Here is a 16,539-nt window from a genome sequence, read left to right as displayed (position 1 = left end):
AGTAGTGTCTTTCTGCATTCAGAGTAACTCATGTGTTCAGTGGTCTTAGAGATTCAGCAAGTGAAGCAGAATGGTTAAGTGACCTGCACATGGGCAGCCAGCTGCAATACCTCTTAGGGGGCCTGGGCATCACTACTGGAGTCACTGGTCTTTACCAGTGCAGTGATAACATTGTCCTTACACTCTCTCTTTTCCATCAAATAATGCTCCTTTTAGTATTAATCTCAAAAGTGACGAGAACCTGGCGTGATTAAGGAGATATTCTGAACTTTCTTGTGTTTTTAGATGCGTTTTTGATTTGCAAATTATTCTCAAGATTGCATTTCTGGAAGTGTATGGGTGGAAACCAAATGCATCTTTGACATTTCTCTTATGCATGGCTGTCAATAACATGGCACATTATATTATTCTCCTCCTTTTAAGAAGAATGGATTAAATAATTATTGAAGCTTTCTTGGGGAATAAAAATAGAAACATTCAAAGGTGTATCTATGTTGAAAATAAATGCAATTCTGCTATTTCTAGAGTGATTTTTTTTCTCTGATTAAAATATTTTTAACCTCACTGCTCTTTTTAAAGCAGCAAAGACATATGACTGCTTCTTTTCCTTCCAAAGGATTTCCTGCTGCAGATTTTCACTGTATTTCGGATACTCATACGACCAGAGATGTTTCCAAAAGACTGGACAGTGATGCGTTTGGTTGCAAACAAGTAAGGCATTTTTAAAGTTGATAAAAAATATGGGCAATATGCACAGATCATGGCAAAAATAAAGTTTTTTGCTGTATGTAATAAAAATTCAATATATATTTCATAATGCTGGCTGCAGATTTTCATTTTTTAGTTCAAGATTTGAAATCTCTAGACTTGTTTTACACTACAGATTTATAATATAATCTGTACCTCTTTCTGTTGTGAATTTTAGTAAGCACATATAACTGGCAACTCAGAAACACTTTCACAGAATGAAGCTGCTAAGCATCAACAGCTTTGTTTTCCAAGTAGCAAATGATAAGTCTCAACAGAATTTCATTTCAAATCTGTTTGTTGAAATGCTGAGTTAGTAAAGATCTGTTTGCTCTCAAGAAGAAATTATCTGCCGTAATATCATTAACGATGTTTTTGCATGTTTGTTCATTTAGTATTTGTCAGAAAAATCACAAATTAAAACTCGCAAATCAGGAAATGATGTACAGGGCTCTAAGCACTGGGGAGGGAGATCTCAGATCTAACCTGCCTTTCGGCCATTTCTCTGCTCAGGCTGGAAACAGGTTCCCAGCAATTCTAAGAAGTAATTACAATGGGTCTGAAACTATTGAATTTTATTTCACCTGTATCACCACCTATCCTTTCTGCAGGCTTAGCTTTAGATCAGATAAGGCAGCTGAACAGTCAACACAATTATACAAACATCAATGTCAGCAGAGGAAGGGGGTTGTGTTGGGCAGACCTAGGAATTCACAATGTAGGGTTGACTTAAACTTTTGTGATATGTATTGCAATGCCTGATGGAAATTGGGTTTTGGTCTGTGTTGTGCCTGCTGGCTCCAAGGAGAATTTAATTCATGGTGCTGTATGGACTACTAGTAGCAATGTTTTCTGTACAATTAAATTTAACAACACTTGTGTTCATGATCTATATTTATTATGTGTGTGTGAATATGAAAGCATAGTAGTGTTTGTTCAAATTTTGTCATGACTTGAAAAAACCAACAGTTTTTGTTCACTTTTTTTACCTCATTTAGTGTTGCTAATCTTGCTAAGTTTGGTTTCCAGAAAAAAAGTTGCTAATTAAAGAATTGACATAATCATTTGCTTTCTGTGTATGATATTAAATAAGATACATCTGATATCAGCCTGCATCTGGTAATCATGCTTAAAAGATAAATTGAGAAACACAAGAAAGATGGAAAAAACATAGGAACTTTTAGACTAAATACATAATGTAAGAAATTGTTATATATTCCAGAAACAGCTGGCTTGGCAGATGGCTTTGCAACAGATGACACGTACAGAACTAAGATTTAGGAACGACCTTGGCACGTGTTTCTTGGCTGGTGATGTTCCGTTATGCTAAAGATAATGATACCAAGTTCTGCAAAAGGAGTATATATATCTGCACCAGTATTTTAGTTACCATCACACATCTCCTTTTATCAATCCATGTGATGTTGTTTCTGACCATCTAGTAGGTGACTCTATCCAGTTCTTTCAGGCAAAGAAGATAGGCAGAAGTTGACAATAACTGCTTGTGGGACTTGGCCATGAGAAGCTAAGCAGATTGGCTAACTGATCCTGGTAACACAGAGTTGCATAAGCACTACTGCCAGCATGTGGGATGTACACACATCTTTACCAATTCAGCATTTGATAATTGCTTCACTAGGCATTTGTTCCTTTGTGGAGGAAATGCAGGTTTCCTATGAAACAGTGGGTTGGCCAGGTGTGCTCAAATGTGTGGTGTGAACTGAAGACTCTTTATTCCTGTGTTATGTGTTTATGGCTTAGATTCTGTTCCTTTTTGAGGCAGCAGAAAGGAAAATCCACTGCTGTTTTCTTCTCATCTGCAGAGCACTAGTTTTACAAGAGCTGTTTCTGAGAAAATGGGAGCTTCATCCTTTGTGTTGCCCACTGCCATGGCAGTGACTGCCTTCCTTCAGCTTCCTTGAGGTGTTCCAAAGCACAGAGTCAAAGTAGTAGCTTTGCTAGAATTGTCTCAGCCCAAAATCCTTAAGTGCAAAGAGAAGAGCCTAGAGTCAGGATAAAAAATTAGGGCACAGCCTGCCCCACAGACAGAAGTGATTGTGAGCTGTTCTTCTTGAGTTTTGCTCCGTGTGCCAGAGTGCTTCCAATGCTCTGAGACTGTTCAGGACTGAAGGCAAAACTTCTTGAACTCCTTGCTCTGTTCATGTCTAAAAGGAAAAGCTAGAAGGTCTAGCTCATCTTGTTACAAGCAGAATCAAGTAATCCATTAACAGTCTGGGTCTTTCCTAACTCCTGCTTCCCAAGAATAAAACAACTGTTGTGTTTCCCATGTCAGATGGCCACCTTCTCACCTATCTGGGCTTCCACCTGAGAGACAGTAGCTAATCTGAAGGCAGTGTGTGTCTTGGGTGCAACACTGCAGTCACATCACCAGCAGCACTGCCTTTTCTCTCCCCTGTCCCTAGAGTGTTATAAAAATTCAAGCTGTCTGGTATTTACAGGAAGAGAGATTTAGACTGTCTGTGCCTAGGGAAGAGATGAGTCCTAGCCAAGAATATAATCAGGTAATAAGCTTTTCCTGGAGGGGAAAAAATAATTCGTTTTTTCTCTTGTTTATATATGCAGAACTGCAATTACCTGAAAGATTTTTAGGTCTTAAAATGCCATAATTGTTACAGTATGCAGTATTTGCATATAAAAATATTGCTGCCCCCTGGCTTCTAGGTGGGATTTTTTTCTTTCTCATTGAAGTGTTTTCAGTAATTATGTAGCATTTGACACTTGGATGCTGTCTGGGATTTTAAAAAGCCAGCAAAAACCACAGAAGATACTGTGAGCTCAAGAAGACAAGTCTGTAGCTACAAAGAAATTAAGATACTTCATGATGACACACATGTGATCTATAATTCTGAATGTCTCCATGCCCAACATGAGAAAGTATTAATGGCCAGCATTATAAACTACCAAGTGACTTCTAAAATTTGTGAAATAAAATAACATTTAAAAAAGGCAGACTTAGCACTAAAGCAGAGAAATAGATTTTTTGACTTGTGTTCTGTGATGGAAGGAGAAGGATAGGCAAAAAATTGCTTAATGTATATGAGCTTCTAGGGGTCGAGCAATGAGAGAGAAAATAACTATTTAAAGCTTCATAATGATGTAATATATTTTGTGAGCTAATCAGCATACATTTAGCAAAGCAAAATACTTATGGTTATCTGGTATTTCTAATATGGATGTTATTACTGAGTGACAGAATATGGTTTTATATATACTTTGGAAAATATAGTTTTAATTTCTTTCATTCTGGGAATAGACTTTCTTTGCATCAAGTAGGTAGTAAGCTAGCTTGATGGCCCTCTATGCAAAGCTTCTATTTGTAACTGCAAATGAGCACCACATAATATAGGAAGATGTCTGAATCCGTTGCCTAGCGCCAGAGAGGAATACAAAATTTTATAACAAAATACGCCTGACTAAAATTGAAGCTTCTGGAGAAGACCTTCACAGTGTCCCTCTCAACTGGAAATCACTGTGTAATGGTCACTTGCTTCAGTTACCATAAGGTTAGGAAAAGAATGAGTTAGCTAATGCTTAAATTGACTGGTATCTTTTGAGAGTATTTAACAGACTCAGCTGAACTCCAGGTATGTCATGTTTCATTAACAACTGAGGAGGCAGTTGGGGAGCAAAGGAGTTTTTATGACCTGCTGAGCAAAAGTTTGATATTCATAACATACTATGCTTATGTATTATTGAACAAAGAACTAATTTTCCACTGCACTCAGTATGCAGGAAGCTTTAATTTTCAAGAACTCTGTGTAGTTAACTATTTTGCTGAATGGTAGAGGTGCCAAGTCATCCAATCCTCAATTTGAATTTTATAAACATACAAGATGGCCATATGAATAGTATTATTTATAGTAAAATAATTGATCTGTAAAGTAAGGTTTACATAGTATGTTGTTTATACTAAAACTCCAACTATATCTATTGACAATTGGGCATAGGGACTTGAAGCAGAGAATCCTTTTGGTTATCAAATTCAGCAATGACTGGCATAAATTATTACTTTTTTTTAAAAAAATAACATAAATGGAACACACAGTAAAGGAAGACATTGAATTAGCATTAGTTTCATCATTATGGCTGCTTTGAAGGATCCTGTTAGCTTCCATGGTGTGGGAGTCTGAGACTCCTACAATGAACAAAAATTCTTGCTATTATGTAATACACAGTGTTGCTCACAACATTTTTGCTTTTATGTAATACAAACTATTGCTAACAACTGAATCTGGCATTCAGTCTGTCATGAAAAGCATATATATACACATAGGTATGCATGTATCAATAAGTCTATAAACATATATAACAATAGATGCATATGCAAATATCTGATTTGAGATTTATTTCATTCCTTTATGAAATATGAAAGAAACTTTTTTCTCTGTGTTCGTGAAGATATTTCACTGTGAAATAGCAAAGGATGGAATGAGAAGCTAATGTGTATGTGTCCAATACCAGCATGGAAAAGGAAAGCTTTGATTTCCTACCACTGGCTGCCGAGACAAGAGCTAGATTGCCAGAGCATAACTAAGGCAGCAAACCCTGCCTGTTCAACCTGTTGAACTTGTGGATTTTTCAAACAGCTTATTGAAGAATGGTTTGCTCTGAAAATTTGATAGAAAAGCCACTCCATCAACAATGGCCTGACTAGACCCTAGGTTAGTGTCCAGTGTATGAGGCCCAGAATAATTTAGTAGTTAAAAGCAGAGATTTTGCTCCTGTCAAGCAGTCAGTGATTCTAAACAAATATGTGGCAGGTGGTAAGAGAAAGAAAAGCAAATCTTGTCAAAAACTCAGTGGTTTATGGTTTGATACTCAAATAGATTTCAAATAAATATTGTTGTTTTTTGGAAATTGTTGGCTGGGAAGTGGCTTGGACTCTGAGGACTGTACCAGATCAGGTAGCTGTCCATCTGTCCTCTGGCTGCTGTGTCTGCTTTGTTAATTTTTTGCTTTTTTTAGTAAAACATACATTATTTATACCAAAAGAGGAAAGAGCTCCCCCAAGCTTAGCCATGTTTTCTCTCCTACCTGTCGTAGATTTAGAATAACAGATTGTGGGTCAAAACCAATGTCTTCATCTTTCTTATGTTCAGTTTGGTGTTTTGAGGCTTTTATCCACAACATTGATGGTCAATGTCTTCATCTTTCTTATGTTCAGTCTGGTGTTTTGAGGTTTTTATCCACAACATTGATGGCCTCATGCTACAGACCACATTTTGTTAACTAATCCATATCATATCCTTAGCTTACCAAATAAATAAAGCCTGAGCTAAGTTCCCTATGGCAAGAAATACTTCCATTGAAATTATTGTTACCTCAGGAAAATTCTGGAAAAAATATTCTAAAAATTTAATTTAAGATTTCTACTTGATTCACTTTCTCATAAGAATCAAAACAGATCTTTGTCTTCAGTTTCACCTGCCATGGAAGGAATTAGCAAGAAAAGAATTGTCTCAGACATAAATAGAACTATGTAATGTAAACTTGGCAGTATGGTTACGGTTCTTGAGATCTTGTGGAATTTTCTCAAGTACAATTTTTCAGGGATTTATACTTTGGACTTAAGTAGCAGTTTTACATAGCAATAGTTCTGAGGAACTGCCCTTTTCTATCAGAATATCTTCCTGAAATATGCAAACTATTTCCATTTTATGGAACACATGGGCTATAAGTTAAGTCATGCACAACAGCAAGAATGGCAGGGCTGCATTCTTATCCATGCCTTGATTCTTAGCTTTGCTTATATTGCATTTTGTTACTGTTTGACTTTGTTTTCTGTGCTGCAACAGCGAGTGCTGTACACAGGCTGTAAATCCCCATTGGTGAAAAAGTGGGGTAAACTATAGAAATGAGTGCTAAACATGGAATTCTCCTTGGATAGAAGAGCTACAACTACTGAGAAAATAATATGTATGAAAATGACATTTGAGCAATGGAACTAGGGACAAATGAAACTTGAGACTTAAGAAGTGTTCTAAAAACAGTCTCCGAATTGGCTGTTACAGGTGTTCAGGCACATCAAACCAGAAGGTAAAATTTGGCAGGAACAGTAATTTTAAAAGTAGAGAGATAGAAGCAAACATTTGAACTACTAATATGCTAAATTGTACATAGCCATTTTTTAAATTTAGAAATGTGAAAACTGTCAAAAGTGCCAGAAGATAAATACAATTTATCTCCTAGGTGGGCTGGTTAACATATAAGTCTATAATGTTGTGAAGATTAAAAATATCATACCCTTAAAAATATATATATATTGCTGTTATTATATTTAATAAATTTTTGTCCTGAATGCATTGCAAAAAGTAGTAAAAAAAAAAGAAGTCCAAAGTCTGGAAAGAAATACCATTTTAGCCTTGTAACAGCATACAGGTCAAGAATTATGTTCAAAGAACTAGATGTATTAATAGGAGACAGATGGTAATTAAATGAAATGTGTAGATATAACCTTTTTCTCACATATTGAAATAGTTCATTGTTGCAAAACAAATGAGTATAACAGCAAAAAGATCATTCTGTGTTTATCTTTTTTTTCTCCCCCGTAAGCATCCAAAAGAATGTAATGCTTAATATGGGTTTTTGGTTTAACAAAATATGTTGATAGACAAGGGTGATACAGAGGTTACCTTAAGGATTGAGTCACTGAAATTAGATAAATTTCAATAATCTTTAAGGATGTTCTATTCCTGTCGATTACCAAACTTGGTGGCTACAATGAGCAAAGCTGTCATTGACCTGTCATGACATCCACTGTGAAAGGATTTTGGTTGTATATATTTATTTAAGAGAGACTACTATGATTCAGGCAGGTGTCAATGTAGGGTAATGTATGGCTGTTTACAACATACAGCACAGAGATCTTTAGAAGCAAATCTTTCTCTCAGAGCTCATGCAGTTTAGCATTTATCTATTGTAATTAAAAAGACTCTTTGTCCATAGGGCTATCAATATTGAATATTGGTAATTACTAGCTATTTTATATTTGTAATCTATATGCAGATATTTTCATTTGTTGTGCAATTCAGCGAATTGCACAACTGTTTGTATTAATGGTGTTAGGATAAAGTGTGTATTAAATCTGATATAAAAATTGTTTGTAGAATAAAATTTTATGGTTTGTCTTGATCATTTATATTCTTCTATACAGAAGGTCTGTTTTCAGTACACATTCTTACAGGACACTTTTTTTGTATTATCTTTTCCTTAATATGCATGTTTTCTGACAATAGGTGCTGTTAGTAGTCAGATGTTTGTGTGTGTTGAAAATGTAATATTTAATGCCACCATAAGTTGGAAAATTGTCCACTTAATGAAAACTTCTGTCTTTTTTATTTTTTCTTCCCAGTGTGATCATTACTACAGTCTTGTATCTTTCGGATGCCCTTCGTAAAAACTTCTTAAATGAAAACTTTGATTACAAGGTAGAGTAAATGTGCATATGGTAGATGCTGCATCATCCTGTGGCTTGGTGGTTATTAAACTTAGTTCCAGCATCCAAACAGCTAGAACATGTGCTAAATCAGCAATTCAAGTGCTCAGAGATCAAGATTTTTCTTAAATACAGGATTGTCTTAAAAATCATAAGTGCTGTGAGTTGTTTTAATTTATTCTTATTTTTCTTTTTGTTATTTCAGCCTCTGTGTTAGATTACTTATTCAGGATTTTTGCATAGCAATTTTTGATCATAAAAACTAGTATAATTATTTGTCTGTTATTTTTGAGTTAATACAGAAAGAAAAGTTCTTTTTTTTTAATTATGTAAATTTATCAAAAATGTAGATTTGCATTTCTGTAGCCTCTCTCAAGACCAATTAACATGCTGCATAATTAAAATTACAAAATCATGACACTTCATGGTGAGTGTAATTAAAGATGTTAGTAAGTAGCTCATATAGTGAGATATGGGACCTATGATAGTCTGAATTATGGATTATGCTTTTAGGATTCAGATGAGAAGACCTAGGAATATGTCTGAAAAGATGCATTCCCATGGAAACCTGAGTGAATATTCTGCCCAGTGAAGAGAGATTAGTGCAATTGCTTCATCATGAAAAGTGTAGAATTTCCTTCCTAAAGAAGACAGTGAGCTGCTGTTGACTTGCAGCAGAGTTGTGGATGTTTCTCTGAAAATCCAGACTCACGTTATATAGATTGATGGGATTGCAGATTTGTCTACTTAGCATGACTAGACATGAGGAAGCCTGTTCTTTATTAAGTTCCACAAGTTTAGAGGCTAAAACTGATAAAAGTATTGCCTGTAGACAAGGCATCTATGTTCCTTGAACTTGCTTAGCACTGTTATTGCTGTTCTGCAGAACTGCAGTGTCTGGAACAGGGTTCTCTCTACTCTTTTTTCTTCCTTTTGTCATGAAGCATCTAGAATTGGGTTAAAATAATTAATATTTTAATGTATTTTGATTTTCATGTTATCTTTAAATCTTCGAAGTAGAAGATTCAACATCTAATTCCTAAAGCTTGTGCACAAAGCGTCTGTATATTTGCAATATTTTAATAAAACCTGGCTTTGCATTTGTCCAGTGAAGGCTGCAGCAACTGAGACCTGCAAATAGTATTATAAAATATGATGGACAGGGAACATTAGTTCTGTTATGTGATGGCTTTTGAAGTGTCAGAGTCTTTTTGGTTTTGGACTTAAAGGCTAACTTTTTGTTGTTTTCTATTTAAATATATTTTAAAATGTTACCAAATTTTAAAAGTAAAGTTCTCTGATTTGGAGAGATGAAAAAGACTAATCTGTAACCCTAGACCTTTTACATTTAAGCGATGCAGTATACATAAAATAGATGTATTTGTGCTGAACATGGGGTTGGTGAAAAATATATTTGGATGCAAAGAAACTTAGTCAAAATCAGTTTGTGTAATTTATTAGCTGAGACTGAAATGAATGCTGTGATTTGAAAATTTGCATCTTGAGTGGTCATAAATTGTGGTACTGAGAAAATAAAATAACCAAATGTCATATGCTTATTGTAGATATGGGATTCCTACTTTTTTCTTGCTGTCATTTTTATAAACCAATTATGTCTACAACTGGAGATGTTCACACCCTCCAAGAAGAAAAAGGTTTTAGAAAAGTAAGTACTGCTGTCAGGTTCTGGATAACTGTAATTGATCAAAAACTTTTCAGAATGCAAGATATGGGAGGTTGCAAAAGGGCCCACCAAAAAGAGAATGTAACATTATGTCCACTAACTAGAATGAGAGTTGGTTCTGGCCCTTCGTGTGTTCCTCAGAGCTGATAGCCTTTGTACAAGTGCCCAAACTGGTTCAGATACTGGGAGCAAAATAGCCATGCTGTAGCAGTGCCAGTACTCATTGCCAGTTCTTGCATAAGTTGACTCACTCTTGTTCAGGTGTTTCTGCCAGGCACCGCATTGTTGTCTCTATGAATTAATCATATTTCTTTAAGCTAGAGCAAAACTGCTTGTTCTCAAAGAGAGAACAAGAGCATATTACTGCAAAAAAATAGCTTTTGCTTCACAGCTGTGTTACTGATGTATAGCATTTTGACAACACTTCAAATAAAGCTGGGTTTAGGAATCTGGTTTTATCTGGGCACAATGGAAAGAGCAAAATGTTGGAAGAAATTATCACTTTTAAAGTACTTTTTTATAGACTACCAATGAGATATTTCGTTTAACAATGCCAGGGAATGGCATATGAACTTGATTTTCTTAAATGATCTTTATTTTGTTAATACATTGCAGATATGGTGACATGCGGGTAACAATGGGATGTGAAATCTTCAGTATGTGGCAGAATTTAGGTAAGTAATTAAACTCATCTTTGGTAGCTTGTAAAATGGAAAACAATTATTATTTCTTCACCTATTAAATACACTCCAGTAGTAGAGGAGTTGTTGATAATTATGTCCACATGAAATCTTTATTCAAGTTTAGGGAAAGGCTTGTCATCAGTAGTTCCCTTCTTGACAGCTGAACTCAACTTTCTAAGCCTTGGTACCCTGTCTGACCCTATCCCTATTTCTTCACAGAGAACTGAAAGAATATCATCAGAGAAAATTAGAAAAGATAGTGCTACCCTTTTTGGGCAGAATTATTATACCTTGAAATATACTTGTGTTCTTAATTTTAGTCCTGTTGCCAAACAGTTTAAAGACCAAACATATATCTTAATTCTGAAGCTCTCCTGAGATGCTGGGTTTGCATCAAGTCTTCCCTGAAGTCCTAGTTGCACTAAAATACAAAGGCATAAACAAGTCAGTGACTAATTGTATGAATAACACAGAAAAAAATACATGCTTGGATATAAACTTATATTTATAAGCAATAACTATACAAACTGTGATTATGAGCATCAGAGAAATGCAGTTGAATGTTGTTTAGAAATAAAATCAAAAGTGAGGTGCTTATTAACATCTTGTTAGTGTTTGATGTGTAGCATATTCTGCTTCTTTAAAGTATTTAGTATAGCTTGCTCACTCTAAGGCATCCCTCTAAATTTTGTGGATGCGTGTTGGGTTTTTCTAGACTGGTATATCAGGGATCCACTTCTACCTGCATGCACATCTTAGTGTGCATCATCTCCTGACACACACTGTTTCCTTCTAAATGGAAACCTGGAGTGCAGGCAAGGAGGGAAACATGATGCCTTTCTGCAGGGATGGGTTTTGTAGGATACAATGTGGAGCTCATCTGGTAATGTGTCCAATTAAGTAGTATAGCCAGGATATTTGTTATAATTGGTGCTATGCTGGACAGCATTTTACAATTCTTAGAGCAATCATCATAAGCCTCGATCCTTATACAGTCACCTTGCTTTCCTATGGATATGCATCCTAGGATGTTTCCAGCAAAGGGAATTCCTGATTTCCTTTGCACAAACACAGACACCAAACAGAGAAGCAAGTAAAGGTGACTGCCCACTGGAATATCCAGAGGTTGGCTAGAAATAAATTAAATCCCAGCTTGGAAAATCAGTGTATCCTGATTCATAATCCCTCTGTTTTGAAGATATCAGAAGTCTTACTTGTGAAAAACTGAAACTGAATTGTCAGTCTCTACTGTATGCCATTTCTAGCTTTTCTAACAAGAACTTAGTTTTCTCCTGAGTAGAATATGGTGAGATAATGGAAGATGTTTTAGCAGTGATTTTAAAGTGAGTTGTTTTGAGAACAGCTGAGTCACATCCTCCTTTTCCTGCAGTCGAAACACGTATTTCCATTTCTATACTTGCAAAACTAGTTAAAAATCAAAGTACTCATCTCTTTTTTTATAGGGACAGAATATCAGACCATTATCAACCAAAATTAACCATTTTGTAAACACAAGGATATAGAGCTTAGAAACCAAACTGGTTTTGTGACATGTAAATTAAGTGCTCAAAGAGTGCTTTGTCTGTCTTTGTTCTCCTTCTGGAGAACTGACTTGGAATATAGCTAACCCACTGTCACTTCTGAACTCAGTATTGCATAATAAAATCTGATAAATTATGTCGGCCTTGTACTCTTGTGTTGTCTGCAGCTTTCACTTTCTGGGCTTAAGAAATAGCCCATGCTGTGATGCACATGGGATTTTGAAAAAGTCAATAGATATTCAGAGTGCTATTTTTTAATTCTTCAGATAGTATTTGGATTGCTGATAACTCAGAGGACACCTAATTCACATTCGGGTTCATGTTCATTTTTGTTGTAGGGGAACACAAGCTTCACTTTATTCCAGCATTGATTGGCCCCTTCCTGGAAGTGACCTTGATTCCTCAGCCAGACCTGAGGAATGTAATGATTCCTATTTTCCATGACATGATGGACTGGGAGCAAAGGCGAAGTGGCAACTTTAAACAGGTACTTTGTGTGAAGCTGTTTATAAAATAGGACTGAAATTCAAGCACTTCAGAGTCCTATTCCCACTCATTGGTGGTTCAGGGTGAAGAAGGTAACCAGAACTATACCTTTTGGAAACCCCTTTTTATTTTCTGCAGGGAAATTGTCAAATTAATACTATCGTGTTAGTAATGTAAGACAGATAAAATCTATGGCCTGCTGAAGTGAAGAACAGAATTTCAGTTGTTTTCAACAAGGCTGTTGTGGTGGTTTTTCACCTCTGCTTTACAGTAGGACAGACTACTGGTTAGGTAGGATTCAACTGGTTAGATAGGATTGAACTAGCTTCCCTTCTTGTTAGTATGAAAAATGATGAGATGGTCCTTCTGAGGAATGTTCTATAAGAATCCAAGTATTTCTGTTGCTCAAACACTTTCTTAATGGGCTAGAAAGGAATGACCACGTGTGCCATCTGCTCCCACAGCTCCCACTCAGTTCTTTCAGGCTGCCTCAAACCATTTTTCAGTGCCCTCCTACCTGCTGCTTCAAATGAAGGAAAGCAGAAGTGTTCTGATTACTCCCAGGCAGTCATAATGCTTGGGGTGGGAGCTGTATCTGAAACAGCAAACAAACTATTAAGAACAGGGGAGTGCATGTGATGCAAGTAGGTAGCTTTTCAGTATCAATATATAAGCTTATTGTTAAAAATTGCCATAGAAATGTTAACAAGGAGTGAGAAGGAAAAAAAATCCACTTGTTCTGCATCTCTGTGTTTTCAGCTTGGGTTTAAATGTAAATTGTAATAAATGTATCTCTAATAAAATATCTTAACAACAGCTTGGTTTCTCCCCTAGGTTTGTGGTTGCTAATATATTACTGATAAAAAGGAGGTTTGAAATATTAATACACCGTGTAGCATCACCATTATTTTTTTTTTTACAATTGACACACTTAAAAATATGCATTGAAAGAGTCATTAGCCACCAGATATGTACTCTAAGTTTCTTTGATAGTTAATACATAAATCCAGAAAATTTGATTTCTAACCAAATACACTGGCAGGTAAGGAAGGTTGGGAAAGTAAGTCTGAGCCTCCCCAGTGTTCTGAACAGTACAGACATTTATGAATATTTACTTATAAAGAGGGGGGTGCAGGTCAGAAAAGATGATATTTTTACTTGAGTCTAAGAAAATGGCTTGTGCTTACAACCCTGCAGTGAGAACTGAGGCAATTTATTTGGGCTGTGTGCTTTTCCTCTGACTCCATAAATAGATAGCTGCCTTAGCAGCAGCAAATGCTACTCAGCCTGTAGTTTTAAAGTCACGTTGCTCAATTTAAATTAGCTCCCTCCCTCAAAGGAAAAAAAAACCACCACCAAAAAAAAAGAAAGCCCCACAAACGTTGGGAATGATAACACCTTCAAAGAGATGAAGTGACTTATCACATGATTAACCAATAATTCTAAAATATGCATTTAGCAAAGTCCCTTACATAAAACCAGATCTTCCCTTCATTTTCTCTAATCTCATTAAAGGAAAAAGAAGCTGTTTACACCACACTTATATGTTGCAGGTGGAAGCAAAGCTGATTGACAAACTGGACAGCCTAATGTCAGAAGGTAAAGGTGACGAAACATACCGAGAGCTCTTCAACAGTATGTGAGTAATTGTTTATCTTACCCTAATTCATTGAGTTCCGTTGGTTGCATCAGATGTTAATGTCATTGTAGAGAAGTAATGTTTAAAATAGCTGTGAATCTCATTTTTTTTCTTTTTTTTTCCTTAAAATCTGAGAAATAAAATATTTCATGGTGTTGTGTAGCATGTGTAAATCTGGCAGTACTTCTTGCATACAGCTATAACTGGGAAAGGCTAAATATGTTATATCACAGAACATTCTCTTTCTTTACCTACTAATTTTAAAATCAGAAAAGCAAGAAATGCTTCATAATTGCATCGGTTGCAAGTGGCACTCAGATGGAGTACTTTGAAAACAAGGCATGAGAATTCAGCAAAAAGCATTTAATAAGTAATTTTCTATTGCAAGAAACTTGTGCTCCTCTGTGTAATGCCACTTGTTGATTTCTTGATTGATGTAAACAATTTTGTTTATTCTGATAAGATTATTTCTTTTCATTTGCTTCTTTAAATTACTGGTTAAGCTTTTAGTGGTTTTTAATAAAGGACATGTCACTTATATCTAATAGGAAAAGCCAGTGATAATCTTGAAGTCCCTAAAGTTGCCTTTAAGTTATGCCACTGACTCAAATGCTTGTCACAAAGTACAGGCACAAAATAACTAACTGAACTCTGTTGTTTGTCAGAACTCAATTCCACCTAAGTGGAAGATTTCACTTATTTCTGGTGTATTTATTTTAGTAGGGTATGTATTGTTCCTCTTCAGGATTCCAGACTGTTGTGTTTCCTTCAGTAGTATTAAATACATGGTCTTTTTCTGTTTATATATAACCTTTTTCTCTAAGTATTAGTTTTAGCTCTGTTGTCTTTGCCTAAAGAACAACATTCAGGTCTCTGTGTCCATGAATAGCAAATGCATAATAATCTGTAGTTGTACTGAGTTGACAAAATATATTTCCTAAATATTTATCACATACCAAAGCAACAGTGGGTAGAGAGATTAGGCAGATTATTATGGACTTGAATGAATAATGGCAAGCAGCAGTACAGTATGCTAAAGCAGAACTTTATTGTAATTATTCATGAGTTTTTCATTATCTGAGTAAAGATAATAAAAGGCAAGATGATTTCACTGTTTTCGTAATAGAATAAGTCATTAAGGGAAAAGCTCTAACTATAAAATGAAGTCTAAATGCATTCTCTTGTGCAAAATACATCAGTGTGTCTATCACTGAAATAACTTAAAATTCTATAAGAAAGCATATTGGTATGAAATATTGTTCCTCATTTTGTGTGGTTTTGAGTTAGATTTAAACTGGAGGATGTTAGACAAGACGCAGTGAAAAATGTTGAGAGCCTTTTATAAATCTAAATGCTGAAGACATAGTCATAGTAATTTAAATTGCAAAATGTCTCACAGCATCAGTATACTTGTTGTCTCTGTCATGGTATAACAGAAGTTTAAACTCTTTGGGAAATTTCAGTGTATCTGCTCAAGTTCCCTCCCAGCTTAAGAAAAAGATAGTATTTTTCATTAGATTTTTTTACTAAGTTTGGTTTGACTCCATACATTAATACCTCTCGAGCAGAGCTTGTAGAAGACACTAATCTAAAATGGAGGATAACATAGTGTTCTAGGGTATGTGAAGGAAAAGGAAGAAAGTCAGAATGACAGGTTAGGGGGCTGAATGCAAGAGATGGGGTCAATTAGCCTGAGATTTTTTTTTTTTTGTTGATTTTTGGTTTTTATTTGGAGGTTTTTTGGTGGGATTTTTTTTGGTTTTTTGCTTGTTTGTTTCTTTTTTTTAAAAAAATTTCTCCAGTGTGTAATTAAGCTAAGCAACATTAGAGTATCTTTAGACAGTGCAAGAAAACAGACTTGTTTAGACTGGAGTGACAGAGATGTAGCATGTACCCAAGGTCTGTGATATACTAATACAGTTTTGCAGCAAGCAGTGGTTTTGTAGTCGTCAGTGTAAACAAATGCTTCTATATTACTTGATCTTCCTGAAGATTAAGCATGGTTAGTTTTGATAGGTACAGTTGGGAGCTACACACCTACTTTGGGTACAATGTAGTAACTGCAGTGGGTGTGACACTTTCAGGTTTTGTCATGCTTTTTGTTTATTTTGACTGAAGCACAAAATGAATTTAAATCTCTCAACTCCCATGTTAACTGCTTATTTTTTTTCTGGAGAAAATTACTACATCTTACCTTTGAACATCTATTTTCAAGGACAAATTATAAACATGTCTGGAAATAGATAAAGTAATATGCACTTAGAATTTAATGCATGTAATGGAATTTTCTTTATGAAATAAAA

At 35.4% G+C, this 16,539-nt stretch overlaps 1 protein-coding gene across 1 annotated transcript in view; it reads left to right on the top strand.

Annotated features, from left to right (window-relative positions):
* The window catches only part of LOC103804873 (dedicator of cytokinesis protein 4-like), a 67,703-nt gene that overhangs the window by 13,019 nt on the left and 38,145 nt on the right, over positions 1 to 16,539 (top strand). Inside the window, 6 exon segments of the mRNA XM_009077508.1 lie at positions 617 to 711; positions 8,120 to 8,195; positions 9,769 to 9,869; positions 10,503 to 10,561; positions 12,450 to 12,598; positions 14,151 to 14,236. Coding sequence (XP_009075756.1) covers positions 617 to 711; positions 8,120 to 8,195; positions 9,769 to 9,869; positions 10,503 to 10,561; positions 12,450 to 12,598; positions 14,151 to 14,236 — 566 coding nt within the window.

Source organism: Acanthisitta chloris, unplaced genomic scaffold (assembly GCF_000695815.1).
Source record: "Acanthisitta chloris isolate BGI_N310 unplaced genomic scaffold, ASM69581v1 scaffold15556, whole genome shotgun sequence".
Classification (NCBI taxonomy): Eukaryota; Metazoa; Chordata; class Aves; order Passeriformes; family Acanthisittidae; genus Acanthisitta; species Acanthisitta chloris.
This window is presented reverse-complemented; position numbering and strand designations above follow the sequence as displayed.